Raw genomic sequence first — 17,662 nt, forward strand, 5'->3', positions numbered from 1 at the left:
CCACCCATCTCTTTGGATTCAGGAAAACTAATAGCTCAAGGCAACTTTTTTCTTTTAATATAAAAAAGTCCCAGCTTTATTTTTCAACTGTAGGAGTGATGTGGGTACTGAAATATAATACACTGGAAACAAACATTTTCCCAAAGCCCAGTATCTCTTCAATAGATAAAAATACTGGGGTAGATAACACAATCAAACTTTCCCCTCCCTCCTCCTCTGATTTTCAGTTAGACACTGCAGACACCTGAGGAGGAAGAAAATTAGTTCCCACAAAGAAGATCTACAGTTTCACAGATAGATTTATTTTCAAATATGAAAAGCTTTACAATCATCAGGTATCACTTAAGCCTCTGCTCTGGTCCTCTTCATTTTAATCAAAATTCAACTCTTTAGTTATACATATAAATAAAGTATTTAATTTCAGAGCACTTTACTGGAAACCTGCCCAACAGGGTTACTTAAGCACCATGGATTCCACCACCAACATGGTGGGAGAGTTGTAACAGCTATGGCAGAGGAAATGTGTAGCTGAATATATCCAGTGTGATGCAGCAACAGTGACAATCTGTGTGCTAAAACACAGATTATGGCCTCTAGCATCACAGACACCTTGTACTGATGTAATTAGCACCACCCCCATTTATACCCTTTTTAAAATGCAATAAACATGGTAAACATGACCCTTCATAGTTCTGGCTATAATGATGTCAATGCTACTGACATAATTTGTATGTATTAGAAAGGCTTCTGGAAGAGAAGATGAAGATTTCCATGCTCACCATAATGAGAACTGTGCTTAAATTTGCTAAAGTAACTACTACAAAAATCCTGCAAAGTATCTTCCTGCACATATAACATCCTGCCCCAACTACATGCTATATGCAAGTTTAGATTTTCATTTACTTTTTATCTTAACTCCATTCATTTTCTCTGTACACCAACCTACGGGTTTTCAAGCATTCCTTTTGGGGGTGTCAATGTCATTCCCTCAGCACTGAAAGAGAGGAAATCCAGTTCCTCTCCTGTCTCAGGACTTTAAACCCTGCTCTTGAGTCTTTCACTGCTCAAGAGCAGGCTGGTGAGTGCTCCATGGAATATGGGTGGGCTCAGCTCCACTTCTCTCTGAATACCAAGGCACGTGCTGAAAGCAAATCCAGTCTCTTGGCACACATCCTAAATCCATACCCAGTTAGTAGGCACCTACAAATAGCCCAGGTCCACTCTACAAGTGATATCAAACTGCAATATAAGCAACTCTTGAGAGATTTCTGCAAGAAAAAGAGCAGCCAAGCATCACCTAAATAATCACATTCCCCATCTGAACACTGCTTCCAACAGATTCCTGAATAACTACTGGGTCACTGCTCTGTGTTGTACACAAGTAGAATCACCATGACAACATAAAATATTCAGTAACAAATATTTTACAGTTCCCAGCTAACATCAAACACACAGAATGATTATCATCACCCCATCACAGCTTCAAAGACACTCACTGCCTGCACCTTTTTGTGTGTCTGTGTGTAAATGCACACATAGTGTGTCACTATAAACACCTGAAAAGGTGAATGTTACTTTTAAACTGAAGTTATGACTGATTTCAGCACGAGGAAATCACTACTCCTCCAGGAATTTTAAGCCCTGGAGTAAAGATGACCATCATGATCTCTGCTGTCAAAGGTACTTCCCCTGACCAAGCAACTTTGAAAGGAGACTTAATGAGACCTAAGAGAAGGAAAGCTTAAGATATATGACAGAAGACTGAAAAGCAGGAGAGAAAAACCAGGAAATTTTAAAAATTGAGGCTACAATAAGTCATCATGACCCATACATTGTTGTGCTGTCTTTACATGAAAATTCCTTTGTTTTTAAAACTGCAGTAATTGCATAAATTATGGATGGATGGCTTATCCATACAGTTAAAAGCAAGTCAGAAGATTTGTACAACACGATTTCCAGGTTTATAGAACCAATAAATTTTCCATAAGTGGTGCCTACCTGTTGAAACACTCCTTTCTATTCTAAGTCAAAACTTCATACTTTGCTTCATACTTCATGTTTTTAAACACTTCATAACAAAAACCTTATCAAGAAATGCAAAATTTTAAGACTAAATACAGTAAGTCTAAAAACATTCTTCTAATTATTAATTTTCATTACTTATTAACAGAATGTTTTTATTTATTAAATTCACCAAATAACTCCTAGAATATAATGGAGTGCTCTGATTTTTAATGGATTACTACCTATGATTTTAAATAACAATCAACCAAAACACAAAAAATCCTCCAAATTAGAAACAAAAACTCGTATAATAGGAAGTCAAGCCTCTTGCTAAGCTCATTGTCCTTCAAACAAGGCTGAAATAGAGTAATTTACCAATCCAACCTATTTTGCAGAAAGGTGGGTGGGTCTGGACAATGACTCAATTGCTTTCTCAGGCTCAGAAGATTCCCACATTAGAGAGCTGATGAACAACTCAAAAACAAAACCAAAGCAAACCACACACAGACAAGAACCAATCTTGGAAAACCTGGTGAGGAAATGTACACCTGTAACAACTGCTACAGGCTAAGATGTTGAAATTTTCTGGTTTGAGAGAAGAGGCTGACCAACAGAGACTCCTGACCAGAACCACTCTAATACTGTATCTGATGCAGTACCATTACAGGTATAGCATACATACCATTAAGCTTCCTCTGAATTGCTTCTTCCTCTAAAGTGATGATATACATCTGCTCATCTAGGTCTTCCAGGATCTGTATTTGCAAACAGAAACATGAACTGAGTATCAGAGACACTTGTTTTCCTGACTGCACTCACAATCAGATTGACTTTGCTCCTGTAACCTGTACTTTAAATACACAGTCTACAACTTTACAATAGTGACACAAATGAGAACTTCACAGATTATTCCATTCTGTTACACAACTGTATCTTTACTGTAAGCAAAGTTAAAGTTTTGATTTTGAGTTAAGGCTTTTATGTTCAGTTTCAATCTAAAGAGACAGAACAGTATGTCTGATCTACATTCAAACCATATCAAACTTCACATACAATTTAAACAAAAATTACTAAAGATTTTGAAAAATTGTATTAAAAAGAAACTTTTCACATAAGCCAGTATTTCATGAAAATATAAATTGCTATAAGCTAAAACCAAATAAATGAAGTCAGTCTATCTCTGCTACCAGGTGCTTTGAGACTAGAGATAAAAACAGTAGGTATTTTCTTTGTATTTACAGGGTTGAACCGATTAATGAAAAGGAAAGCAAGATCTAAGTGCACCCAAATTTTAGTAACTACAAACTAGGACATGCAACACTGAAGTCACTAGAGCATCTGTATGTGGTACAAACTTCTCCCTTCCCTCACAGCATTCAGACCATGAACCAAAGAGCATCTCTGTGTAACAAGCTCCTAAAGATGACAACTACCCACATTTCACCTATCTGTGTATACCCCAGGTACCCTTTTTGTTATCCAGACTTTGTTTGCTCTTGTGTTCTTTGCTACTGAACTCAGAATATGCCCACATTTTTCAGGCACTGGTAAAACACAGCAGGAAATACTGCTAATAAATATTAGTAGCATTGACATAAATCGAAAAATCAGAGGAAGTCTGTATTATTATAAGAAAAGCTTTGGGGAAAAAACAGGCTTTTGTGCTATATGAAAAATGTGAGATGAGTACTTAAATAGTGGTTCTAGAAAGTGATGAACCGAAGAGTTCTGTAGAAGTGTAAGCATTCTAGATGAAAGTACCCAAATACCATTCCACCTTCTCATAGGTAGCACAGCAGGACAGAATTGTGTAGCACAGGAGGACAGAACTGGGGAGCACAGGAGGACAGAACTGGGGAGCACTTACTGTTGGTTTCACCAGCAACTGACCCATTACTGTAAACATCCTCGAGAGCCCCACTGGCGTGCACACTGCAAGGGAAGAAGAGCATTTGGGATTTGCTTAAATTACACATCTCCAAAATCTGGCATTTAGTCACAATAATTACACTGAACTGGTTTACAACAGCCCCAGAAAAGAGGCTGAGTTTCAGCTCTGCTGAAGCAAACTGCAGGGCAGATTGGAAGTTTGCTAAACCAACTTCCCATTAAAGTGTTAAGCACCTCTGTGAATGCCACTCTGGAACAGCCTGCACAAGATGTTGAGAATCCCATTGTTTAATCCTCCCACCCTCCTCCAAAGTGGATTTGAGAACCTGCACATACAGAGAACCTAAGGAGACTCACTGAGGTCTCTTTCATAGATCTGTTTAAAGGATATCATAAATTATCATTCCCCACCCTTTCTCCACAGTGACAGCCCCATGTAAGCTTTGAACCTGTCAAGCTTGGAGAAGGGATGAAACCACAGTAATCTAGAAAGGGAGATGTTCTGTTCCTCTCAGCAATTTTCTAGAAATTATTCAAGGAAGGGGCAGAGATTATAAGTAGAATTTGGAGCCTTCCATCATGCTTCTTATTCCCCTGAACATGGATGACTGAACTCTGGCTAGGAGCAGTCAGTGTAAAGTTGGGTTTTCACAGCATTTGTTTCAGATGCAATTGTGTAACTGCCCTGCAGACTGGCCAGAGCCCAGCTGTGTGATTATGAAAGCTGGCTGCAGTCTTCCAACTCCTGCCTCTACAGCAACATTTTCAGTTACAAAAGGAAGAATGGTAGTTTACTGAATATAGGACAAAATGTTCCAAAATCATTTTCTCACCATACTACCAGCCTCCTGCAGACATTACATTTAAAAATTGTGCTTTTCTTTGCAGAATAGAGCCCCTATTTTTCAACTACCTGCTTTAACAAGTTATTAGTCAAAATTGGGTGAGTTGGAAAGTTTCTCAAAAATTGAAAATCTAAGGTACCATTTATTTAAACTTCAGAACTCAAACCTAACAAATTCACACCTAAATTTAAATTTAATCAAAAAAAAAGAAAATCCCACTTAACTTTCACAATCAAAACTGGTTTTTTAACCATAAAAAAATTGAACACAATACACAAAAAAATCTCCCACCATAACACCATTCATCTTTTGGAATAATGAGGAAAATACTTACACAGAAGTAACAAGCATCCCATCAGTGATATACAGGAATATAAATATGGGAGGTAGAATTCCCAGAGGTCTGTAAAGAAAACATTGAGCACAGCGTTAGCTAATTACCAAGAGGCTACTTATGTCACAGAATTTAACATCAAAATGGTGCTGACTGAATTAAGACACCTCCTTCACAACCTGGGCAATACTCACATAGCATATAATAGAAATACATTTAACCGTAATCCTGCATTTCTGTATTTACAATAAAACAGAGTGAAGATTCTTTTGCACTCCATACCATATAAAGACTCCATACTGGCAGCATCATTGTCTATGAGTGCTGAAGCCACCCATACGATTCCAAGGATAAGCAGTGCAAGAAGAATGAGCATTACAAGGGTTTCCAAAATCCTTGCTCTGATGCCCTATGGGCAGAAGAGGGGAGAGGGAGGAAAAAAACACAGCCAAGATGTTTGAATCAGGTATTTTCAAACCTTCTTAAAATTACAAGTAAATAGCAGATCCTTCTTCCTAAATACATACTCACATTTTATCACAGACAAAAGCAAAACATGTAATGCACATTTAAAAGGTAGTGCATAAAAAAAGGAAGTACTTATGGCTTTATAGTGCCCAGATTGCATTTTTCCCCTTAAACCCAAAGAAAAACGTTTTAAATTGCATATGCCTTACAGTTCTCATTAATCTCATTATTCCATAAAGTACTCTTTATACCATATGATTTTGTTCGAGCATTTTTAAAAGATGGATTACTTTTCTAATACTTTCAGCAAAGAAAGTGGATTAGCAAATTTTTATCTATGATCCCAATCAAGGGAATGGAAAGCCAATTATGGCAAATAGCCAAATAGCCCGGCAAGCATTAAACCCCGCGCAGGTACAATGCAGCGATTCCCCTGAAATCGCTGGGCAGCCGTCAGTCTGCGGAGCCCTCCAGCGCTCGGCGGAGGAACTGCCGCTCCCGCACGGCCCCGCCGGGCACACGCAGGGCTCACCTCCGAAAAAGGGAACAACGCTCGGACAGCTGATGCTACATTCGCAGATACATATATATATGTGTGTGTGTGTGTATGTATATATATATACACATATATATACATATACACATGTATATAGACGTGCGTATATAGGCGTGCGTATATAGGCGTGCGTATATAGGCGTGCGTATATAGGCGTGCGTATATAGGCGTGCGTATATAGGCGTGCGTATATAGGCGTGCGTATATAGGCGTGCGTATATAGGCGTGCGTATATAGGCGTGCGTATATAGGCGTGCGTATATAGACGTGCGTATATAGGCGTGCGTATATAGGCGTGCGTATATAGGCGTGCGTATATAGGCGTGCGTATATAGGCGTGCGTATATAGGCGTGCGTATATAGGCGTGCGTATATAGGCGTGCGTATATACAATATACCAAATAACCAAAAAATAACACCAAATAACACCAAAAAATCAGATTTACTTTTTAATGATATCACTAATTTAACTAATTTTGAGCAACAGTGATTGGGGTGCTTTCTTCAAGCATCCATGCCATTAAGGAACTACCAGACTGATATTTAAATAACAATTTTACTTTTCTTTGTACATCTCCACCAGCAAATCCAACTTGTTTTTCATACAGGTTCACCCCAACTTGGGGATATTTCATTGCAAGGACTACTTGATAGTTAAAAGCAGAAAATTTGTTTTACTTTATTATTGTTTCTATTTTTATCACATCTTCCCTCACTGCTTAACTAGGCATTTACTTAAGGGTAATCTTTATATGACATTTACCCTAAAAATTATGCTCTCTACATAATCACTGATATCCAACCATGAATGAGGACCCCAGGCATCCTAACCATGAGCACTGATCTCTTGTAGCACCCCAGTTCTTCCCCTCCACCAGTCCTCTGCAGAACAGGAAGATTACCACTGATAACTCTCTCCATTCTGCTCAGGGCAGAAGAATTTTTATATTGCACAGCACACACAAACTAGGATTCACACTCATTTAAATATAGTGAAATCATAATACTTTAAAAGAACTTAGTAAGTGATAAATAGAAATATTCTGTCATAGACACTAATGAATACTTGGTAATGGTCCAGGATAAAAAAAGAAATTAAGACACTTAAAGCACATAGGTAAATACTTAATCTCAATTAGGCACCCATAAGGCTGTGCCCTGTGAAAACATTAATGTTCCAGGCACATTAGTTCATACTTACATACATTAGAGTACTTGCCAAATAGCTGCTATTTGAAAGGAATGAAAGGTACTGAAATTTCCCCCATGCAAATGGAGAAAACCTCTGGAGAATCACAGGATGATTAAGGTTGGCAAGGGCCTTCAGAGGTCACCTGGTCCACCCCCAGCTCAAGCAGAGATACCAAAACCTGGTTGCCCAGGAATCTTTCGAGTCCTCCAAGCTTGGAGACTCCAAAACCTCTCTGGACAACCTCTGGCTTCATTTTCAGTAATACAAGCTGCCCCCTGGAGTACTTCTATTTTAAGGCAGTCAAATTTTCATTTGACATTTATTTTTCATTGGTCAAATAATGCTGGGATCCTGATTAAGTTAGAGGAGTTAAAAAAAAAAATCACAAAATACACAAAATGTAATTAAGCTCGACATTATAAAATTAAGTGGTCAATGGAAATGCATCTTAAGGTGGTGGGCTTTCACACACCCCCTGCTGTACACTAAGAATACTGCTACAACTTCAGGTTACATTTCTGTGCATGAGAGGAAAAGAGTGGGAAAGAAATAAGAGAAGTAAGAAGACCTGGAAAAATACAATCCTTTTTAAAAAAATCTTGTCTAAACAAAGCCTACTATTAGAAAGACTATTCATCACTCTAAGATCAGAAAATTTGAATCTGTAACCAGGACACATTTTCATCAATGGAAACAGATGAAGTAATATAAAGCATGGTTGGTTCTTCAAACACTCCCTGAAGGTATCAGAGGGAAAAAAAAAATGAAGAGTGACATGAACAGAGAGAAGAGTTTCAGAAAGCACCCTCACTTTTGTACACACTGGGGTTACTCCTACTCTCCAGGGACATGCAGAGAAGAGTGAAGGCTGTGTACACCAAGAGGGAGAGAGAGATGACCTGGACCACAAAGAACAAAATTATAAAAAAACTAATGCATGCTAAAAAGAAAGGCAGAAGTGTTGGAAAGATTCTGATCTTTGGTCTTCAGTTCATACATCAACTTCCCTGCGTATCAGTAAAGGAGAGGGACACATTCCCAAAATGGACTCAGGATCAGTGTTTAGGAAGCAAGAACACCTTGACAGTTTGAAGGAAGGCAGTACTTCTCTTTCTCAACAGTGATTTTGGTTTTAGTAGCTCTCCACTTTGATGTCTTTTTACATGAAAGTGTCTAGAATAAAGCATCAACTATCATTGCACTACAAGCCTATAACATCTCTGGTAATTCTGAACAGGAAAACAAAACACACTCAACACCTTACAAATTCTACCAGCTGATTTTCAGATTATCCATAAAGCAAAAGCCACTCCTGCAGATCAATGCCCTGAGTGGCTCCCTGCTGTCCCTAAGCAGAAGTCAGACACCTTCCAGGCTGACATATTAAAGGAGTCTCTTGTGGAAGATTAAAAAAAAAATACGATAAAAACTTTTGGAAGCAAATTACTCTAATCCAAGAGAAACTGTAATTTAGCTATTTATCAAGAAAATTGGGGGAAAAGGACTGACAGATTATACCCTCAAACCCCGCAAATTATTTTTTTAAACTTCAAAGTTTCACAGCTTATGGGTCCACACAGCTCACCTACACTTTCACTCACAGTATATTTTTAAAATCCACCAAGTTCTTTAACATGAGCACTTAACCAAGTGAAGTATTTTATTAAAGGAAAGATATTTAACACATCAATCCCAGCAGACTGCAACTTGCCAGGAGTTCAGTAATATCTGTCATCTTCTCTCTTCTCTAATGGGGGGAGTGGGAAAAAGAGAGCATTTGAAGCTCTCAAGGCCTGCCTACAAATAAAAGCTGTCCTACAAACACATTCTAAGGATCTTGTGGTTTGTACAGCCTTAGAGATACCTGACTCTCAGACTTCTAATTCTTTAAAATTCAATTGTCAAGACAATCAGAAGTTTTTATAGCTTAATCCTGAACTACTTATGCTGCCTGGAGCACCAGGCCTAAGGTTCATGTTTCCAGAAAAGTCTAATTTTAGCAGGAAAGATTTTAATTGTTTTAGAAGTGTCCTGACAAATTTTTAATTGCTAATCTGTATCATCAAAATCATACCATGCTTCTTTTCTATTATGATTAACACAGATAACTCATCCCAGATGACAAATAGCCAAGAGATATTAAAAAACAGCACATGGCCAAAAAAGGTAATCCTTCATCTGAAAAACCCAATGAAGTACAAATGGCAACAACAGTCCTGAAGGAATAACAGATGTCATACAAGCAACTCAGCATAATTACCAAGGAAACCACCTCTCCCTGCAGTACAATTGTGTTGAGGGATGATTATTATGCCACTTACAAAACATTAAAGACTTTTCCAGATATATGTGTCAACACAACACCTAGAGACTGGTTTCACTTTAGAAGAGAACATGTGTGGTGATAGGTCCTTAGAGCTTTTCAACAAAGAAAAGGAAAAATTCTTGATAATGGGAGGCAAAAGTGTTGGGTGGTTTTTTCCTCCATTTAAAATTCTGTAATTACTTTTAATTATACAAATGTAACAACACAAAATGCTTTGCCATTAATCTGGCACCAGTAACAAGTGAAGACCTTGCCCTGCTCACTGCCGATCAGGTTCAGGCCCCTCACAAGACCAGCAGGGCACAGGGATCTCTCCTGACTCACAAGGACAGCACAAGAAACCTCCTGCCTGCTCCTCTCCCCATTAAGAGCCACATGAAAACTCTGAAAAGTTTAAAAGGAAATCTCTGAAAACTGCCATTCTAGCAATGCTAAGTATTGCTAAGACATGCACCATATTCCAGGAGAGACACTGTGGAAGGTAATGTGGCACAACTTGGGCCAGAAAATCACAAGATGTTATTTTTCATTAAAGAATTATTAAATAAATGAAAACAATCGAGCCATTTGTTGCTGATTTTTTACTCTGCCAGCTGTGAGGAGACACATATGGTGAGGAAAAATATTCTTCTTCTAAAAATATTATTCTAATTTTAAGCATAGTTTTTAATGCTGTCTAATGCTATATGGATTTTAACATATACATTGAGACATTTACCAAGAGTTCTGTTGTTTTAATGCTGATGAATGATCAGAAAACCTTTCAGTATATAATCTTTTTGCAAGAGGCAAAATTCCTGGTAAAGTGAAAGAACTACAGCTCCATCCTTAATTTAAGAAAAAGCATTTCTTTGTTGGTACATTACCTGATTATAGAGATTTTGATGAACATATTATTAGCCCCTATAAAATGGACATTTTTGGATCTACATTGCTAATTCAGGACACGGAATGCCTTTTATTAATTCCACATTTTAATCAGGTTGCAAATTGTGCAAGAAAAAAGTAATAAAACACCCTATCATCAATGAAATAAAAATTACATGTTACACACAAAACCAGAGAGTTCTAACATCGTTTCTATGGTGCTGAATATGTGAACACAGTTCTGCTTGGACATCTTGACCTCTTGCAAGGTAGGTAAACATCACTTTTTCCACCATGCCCTGACCCATGGGGAAAGCCTGGGAGACATTTCTGCAATCGTGGCACATTTAAAGTACACATGAGGCCCATTGTTCTCACGTGACAGAAAGGAGCCTTAGTAACCTCCAGATTTGTTCAGTGAGGGGCTGATGGCAACAAACACACATGATAACATCTGCAGGAGAAGTGGAGGCACTAAAGAAGGGAGGATTTCACTGGGTATGAGGTTGGGGATGTTATATATTAACCCCAATTACACTTTTAGCATGAGACACCCCCTCTTTCTCAATTTGTTAGCATTAGTGAAGAGATGAGTGTCAAGCATTTCACCCCTTTCTATGGTTTGACACCAGACTTGGAGCCATCCTTGCTGTGACCTAGTCAAGGCAGTCCACAAACAAGTTTTTAATAAGTGAAGGAGAACAACTTTGCATCAGGAAGCATTAAACACATCCCACATTTAGCACACTGATATTTGGTCAAGGGGTCACTACCTCCTGAGACTGCACAAATTAAGTCAAAAACACATGCTGTAGTTTTAAGAAAAATCAGTTCATTTTAAAAATGTAGCTGCTAATGACTCAGAACCTTCATGAAGCAAGGTAAGAAATTTTAATCAAGAAGTAATATATCCAGGTATCAGATTCAAGTAGGGGAAAAAGAAAACCAACATTTCCTTGCCCATACAAGAACCAAATACTTCAGACTATATCACTGACTGTGTCTTCCCCCACACCTCCTCTTCCCTCACAGAATCTTCACAGCCTACAGGGATTTTAAGATTAAAATGAGCACTTTTCATCACAAGTGTATTTTAAAGCTTATATTTATTTTCTACACAATACAAGCATGAAAAATTCAGTCATAAAACATTCCCAGCAACTTTCAGCTGATTTTTCTGTTAGTATCCTTTCTCTAATGGTTTCACAGTTGTTACCATGCGAGCAAGAGTAGGCAGCCAAAACACTGAACTTATCAAACTTAACAGCCACACAAGATAAGTAACAAAATCCAGATAATTCTGAAAACCCAGAAAAATTAAAGTTTTGTTGGAAAAAAAACCAAAATTATCTCTTTGGGTACTGGCTAAAGACATGTTGGAAGTGAAGGACCAAAAATCCCTCAAGTTCAAGAAAAAGATGTCTTTACTAAACAGCCTGGGGAGGAGGCCACCTATTCAGGATCCAGTACACTCTCTGCAGTGACTCCTCTGCCAAAAAAACTGATGCTCCCTTCTTCAGTGTCTCAGAGGAGCATCCAAACCACAATGTTATAACATAGTTTGGGGTCCAAACGATCCTGATGACACCACTGCACACAAATAACTCCGTGAAATAACCTAAGAACCAAGGACTCCTTGAAGATCTGAGTCCTTGGGACCAGAATAAAAACCAGTTGTTTCTCACTTTTTTCCCTAGGATCTATTTAATTATCCAATGCAAGATGGACTCCAGTGAGAATGATAAGGTGGGATTCTTTATTGTCTAGCAGTTAAGGCACTGTTTCAAATATATGGATTGAAATAACTCAAGCAAAGATGCTCTTCCACATTAGGCATCACTCTTGTAAACTTAACAGAGAAATAGTACATTTGAAGTCTTATTGCTTACAGATTTTGTGTCAGAATACATACCAGAATACAAATACATAGCAATTTCTTAAAATGAGGAAAAGCTAGACAGAATAGCAGCCAAAATGCAAGCAGACAGTAACTGGAATAAAATAATCACAACCTACGGCTGTCAGATGCACACAACTACCCTGCTGCAGTGCACCCTAAAGGGGATGGATGCAGAGCTGTGAACATCCAACCCAAACCTTCTGGGGAGAAGGGAAATGAGAAATGAAAAGATAATCACAATAAAATGGTCACTGTCCCAGTGTTACCCCTTTCCCTCAGAATTTGTTCTGTTGTTCCATTCACTAGCCCGGCTCTCACTAATTAGCTCTGAGATGATGCACTCCCTCCACCTTCCAAATTTCCCAGACTTTCCAATGCCACCTGCAACAACAACATGGATCTGTGGGATTTCTGACACTGTGAGTCTCCCTCTAATCATTTACTTTTGGATCAGAAAGAATCTTTCCTGCTAGACTGGCCTGATAGGAAGACAAATAGATGCTTTCCAACTTCTTTGTAGCTTGGCAGAGCACTAAGATAAGTAACATTAAGACTTGGAATTTGTGATTGTGTTTTGGCAGAATGAAACCCTGAAGACAGTTACCAAAAGCAAATGACATGTACAAGCACAAAGGTCACTTTTAATGTTCTAAAATAAATAAAGAAAACAAAAGTAAATCCCCTGAAGTCATGTCTATTACTAATGCCCTGAGAGGGTGAATAAGCCCAAGAAGAAAGGAACTTCTAGGAACTGGCCAAAGCACCAGAATGCTGGAAGTTCCCATTAATAAGCTGGGAAACTCTTGAAAAAGGTACAAAAAAAACAAAATACAGGGATGGGAGAAAGTCTTTGGTTTTCCCCCCTCCCCTCCTTTGTAAATAAAATTGTTGTCTGCCTCACAGATTTTAACTACAGATGTGTAAGCTCCTTCCTTGTCAGTTCAGAATAAGTGATTCCTAATACAGAGCAATCCATAACATGAAGTAATTTTAGTAATATTAAATAAAAAATACAGACTACAGGTCTAAATATCACATGGTTATAAGGATCAAAAACGCACTGCTTTCAGAGAAGGAATGACAAGTGGTATCTGCCTAGTAAAGTTTCATTTAATAAATGAAAATCCATTAGAAAAACATTTATTGCCTTTCAATGATTAAGACAATTATATTAAACCTTTCAACTTTTAATATAAAATTCCCTGGAAATTTTCTTCTGTGAATTAAAATTACAAGTATAGTAAATCTGTAAAGCATTTTTAAATTTTATTATAAAGCAACAAAAGTGCATAAATAGATTTAAAATAGAGACAAAGTTCTGCTTGTTCTGAACAGCCACTACTTGATGGAGGCTCAATGGAGGCTCAAATGAAGACCCTGACTAAAGTGGAAACATTTAAATATTCAAATCTTACTAAGACAGTCCTCATGCATAAACCAGCCACTTATATAAAACAAATTATATCCTCCAACTAAAACTAACAGCAAATCAATTGAATGTTTCTGACCATTTATTGAAATAAATCCAAACACACTGAGATGGGAAGATGCTAACATTGCCTCTTGAAGGCAGTGTGCCTCTCAGATATGCCAAACTCAGACATGCCAAATTCTTTGCCTGTTTCCACTGACTAAGAAAGGGGTCTGGATCACAGCTATTTCAGGGATCTTGCATGTGTGAATAATTCCTTCCCAAAGGATGGCAAATTTTCCATGAAACATTTCAGTTTTAAATTAAATTGTTACATGAATTTTACTATAAACTGATAAGTAAAATAATTTTAAAAAATACATCTCTGGATTTTTGATACACAGCTATCATTTACTACAAAGAGAAGGGTCTATAGCGGGTATTAAGAATGTTCCATCCAAACTAAATTTAAAAGCTACTTATTTCTGCCTAAAAATAAGCGTCTTAAGAAGAATATTTTAGAAGCCAGTGCTTCAGTTTACATCAGTGATAAAATAAGAGATTCAAGCTTAGCATTGGTAGCTGTACCATTTGTACACTTTACAAGTAGTAGAAGTATTTAACATGTTTAAACATGTTTTAACATTTTTGCTCGTGCAGAACTCTGTAGGCTATCCTAAAACCAAACAAAAACTGCAAAAAACCCCCTCAATTTATCCAGTAAGAGAGCAGCAAAGGAAAATATTCTCTTATTCCATTTGCAGGCTTCCAGCTACGTGTTAAGGCTGTTAGCAGAAGCTGTGGAAATTCTGCAAAGCACAAACTTGCTACATACAGCACAAACGTGCAAGTTCAGGGCAATGTGGGCGTGGGGAAAGCACAAAAGTTCAGAGATGCAGCCCATTCCTGCCTGGGGTGAGGTGGAACAACTAATGCTCCAGAGCTGGCTTCCAAAAGTGAGGCATTTTACTGATGCCTCTATCTACTCATAATGTGTCACTTAATGCAGTTTTCACAGCATGCTAGAGAAGTCAGTCAGAAAACCACTTTTCAAAATAACACCATTTTCTTTGTGCAGTATTTTTATCCCAATACTAGGTTCATCTTGCTGTTAGTGATACTGGGATAAAAATACATCATCAGCTCAACTATGAATTTCCATAGCTCAAATATATTAAAACACTGCCAGAACACAAACTAATCTGACACATTTTGATTTTCTATCTACATTACAAAATTGGTCAAAAAAAGTAATTATAATCTCAGCTCCATCCACAGCTGCAGAAAGGCTGAACCCCTGCCCAGATAACGAAGTGGCAGTGAGGCAGCCAGTGCAGAAAAGCTGCACCAAATAAACTTTACCATCAGCTTATCTCCTGGTAGCCTACTTTTTGTACCTTCCATGAGGCCTCTTTAAACGAAGTACCATCTAATTTATGGAAGTAACCAACTGACATTTAACTACTTCAATGAAACTGAGCACAGATCACATCTCATCACATCTTGATCCAATGTGTGCAACAACCAACATTGCCTTATTTCCCCCTCAGCTGTCCCCAGATACAGAACTGTTACTTATATTCAACAAACCACCAATCTCCTATGCTAACATAAAAAAGGCAGATTTTTGTCTATACTGACTTAAGCAAGAAATCTTATAAAAACCTGATAGAATATTTTTTATATCTACAAAACCAAATTCACATTAAGCCATTATTCCTCACCTAACAAGTTCCTCTCTCCTGGCCACTGATTCTTGAATTTCTTTTTATCTCACTCTCAGTGAAACATGGTATGGCCTTAAGCTGACAAATACATGGTTGTTATTTACCTGTCCTGCACAGCCTTTGATACTAAATGTCTAAATACAGACATTTAGGCCAAAAAAAAAAAAAAAAGTGTTTTGAAATACAAAAAAAATAACACAACTAGGATTCCCAACCTCTTTTGACTTACCTGTAGTAATTTTCATGCTCTTACAGCCACTATGAAAGGACAGCAGACATCACTTTTACAAAAGTATTTTCATTTTTACACTAATCTACAGTAGAGTTACAGATTCACAAAAACAGGCCAAACACTCACCAGACTCTAATTTGCTAATATATATATACCTGTAAGGTAAGAATTTTTTTTTTTCTCTGCAGAAGTGTAAGTGAAGTACTTGGTAGCGTAAAGCGGCAATTTTATCATGTTTTCAGAGTTTAGTGTGACACTTGTCAATGTTACATGCTAACAAGTTATAAACCTTCTCATTTTCCTTTCCCAGCTGTTCCATAAGCTCTTCTCATTGTTAGTATTAGATGGGGCTACCCTCTACATGACAAATTACAAATACATTCTACATTTAGCCATGCACAAGCTGTTTCTGAGACTTTGGTGGAAACAGCAATCACACAAAGGTTCAGGATAGGCACCATCCTTAATGCAAGATTTACATTTAAATACAGTCCTTAACTCTGCACCTTACATCCTACAGATTATGTTATGGGCTTGTACAATTGTCAGCTAAGTGTACTTTTATTTTAATTAGGAGATGGAAAAACTATGATCATGCTACTTTCCAAATCAAAATTCCAGAATTATCAGGATCCGTTTCTAAACAACAAACTAATAAATTTTAGGTGGTGTCATTTTAAAGGGCTCCAGTTTAAAAACTGGACTTCATATCTGAACTTAACATGTTAATTTATGTCAAAAATACAAACCCAAACAGCTGCTTTTGATGTGGCTGATTAAACAACTTTTGTCTCTGGCATTACTAATGGAATGAGTAAATAGGTTGTAATATAATGTACAATAATTCAGTTACATACCAGTAAACATTTCATAGAGATCAGAGCACTAAAGTCTCAGTTCATGCTAAATGATTTTATAGACAAATAAATATGAGTTTAAATGCCAAATAAACATCCACTGTCATCAGGGCACCTCAACACTATTTGGAGAGCCATACACACAGTGGCCTGTGGGTACTGCAGTCAGAGGAAAAAGTAAGCATAAAGCACAACCAAATACTGTTTGCAAACAATGTTCAAGATTCTTGAACTCTCCAAATCCATTTTACAGAAAAATCACGGCAAATTTTAAAAACTAATCTTAATTAGAGATAATTTCATATTGGAAAGAACTTCCACATATTTTCCAGTGTTTTGCAATACAGGAACAATTTCTTTCCATGGAAATCTGCTTGAGAAGTGAAAAAGTTTCTAAATGTAAATACTTCAAAGCTAACTTTGAACATGCTTCCTACATTGTCATCACACTGTAAAATGTCTTTTACAGTAGTCTACACCTATAGTTGTACCAAAGCTCTACTGGTACAAACAGCAAAGCTGGGAGTACAGATTTTCTGTAAGGAAAAATACAGAAATTAGAATTTTCACACACACCAATACATAAAAAAGCAGCATGGTCACTTTTCACTGTATTTATTACTGTGTTTAGTTACCTGGAATTTTGCACATACAATGCACTGCAACACAATACATCAGAAACTTAAGCTCAGTTCAGCCCTATTTCATAGTGCAATGATCAGGAAAAGTAATTGCTATTAATAAAGTGGATCAAATAAAATACTGAGGAGATGGAAGACATACACACTATGGTTGTTCAGCAAGCTAACAACAGAGTACAGCAAAAAAAGCAGTTTCAAAATTAATAACAGTATTTTTGCAAAGCTTCAATTGTCACCCTCTCCCCAGATAAGTAATTTTACTTACAAAACATATTTTTAAAAGAGATGAAGGGAAGAAATCTGCCTCTAAAAGCAGAAACCCCTGCATGTCACTATTTTGTGAGGAACCTGCATCCCCTGCTCAGTTTAAGCTGCAGCTGCTGACACAGGCAGGGCTTTGCAGCCAAATCTT

General features: G+C 37.4%; 1 protein-coding gene across 1 annotated transcript in view; it reads right to left on the bottom strand.

Moving 5' to 3' along the window:
• The window catches only part of LMBR1 (limb development membrane protein 1), a 62,487-nt gene that overhangs the window by 14,559 nt on the left and 30,266 nt on the right, over positions 1 to 17,662 (bottom strand). Inside the window, exons 6-9 of the mRNA XM_064703899.1 lie at positions 5,356 to 5,482; positions 5,074 to 5,142; positions 3,872 to 3,936; positions 2,687 to 2,759 (exon numbers count right to left, since the gene is read on the bottom strand). Coding sequence (XP_064559969.1) covers positions 2,687 to 2,759; positions 3,872 to 3,936; positions 5,074 to 5,142; positions 5,356 to 5,482 — 334 coding nt within the window. The remainder of the gene's footprint in view (positions 1 to 2,686; positions 2,760 to 3,871; positions 3,937 to 5,073; positions 5,143 to 5,355; positions 5,483 to 17,662) is intronic.

The sequence above is a fragment of the Zonotrichia leucophrys genome, chromosome 2 (assembly GCF_028769735.1).
Source record: "Zonotrichia leucophrys gambelii isolate GWCS_2022_RI chromosome 2, RI_Zleu_2.0, whole genome shotgun sequence".
Classification (NCBI taxonomy): Eukaryota; Metazoa; Chordata; class Aves; order Passeriformes; family Passerellidae; genus Zonotrichia; species Zonotrichia leucophrys.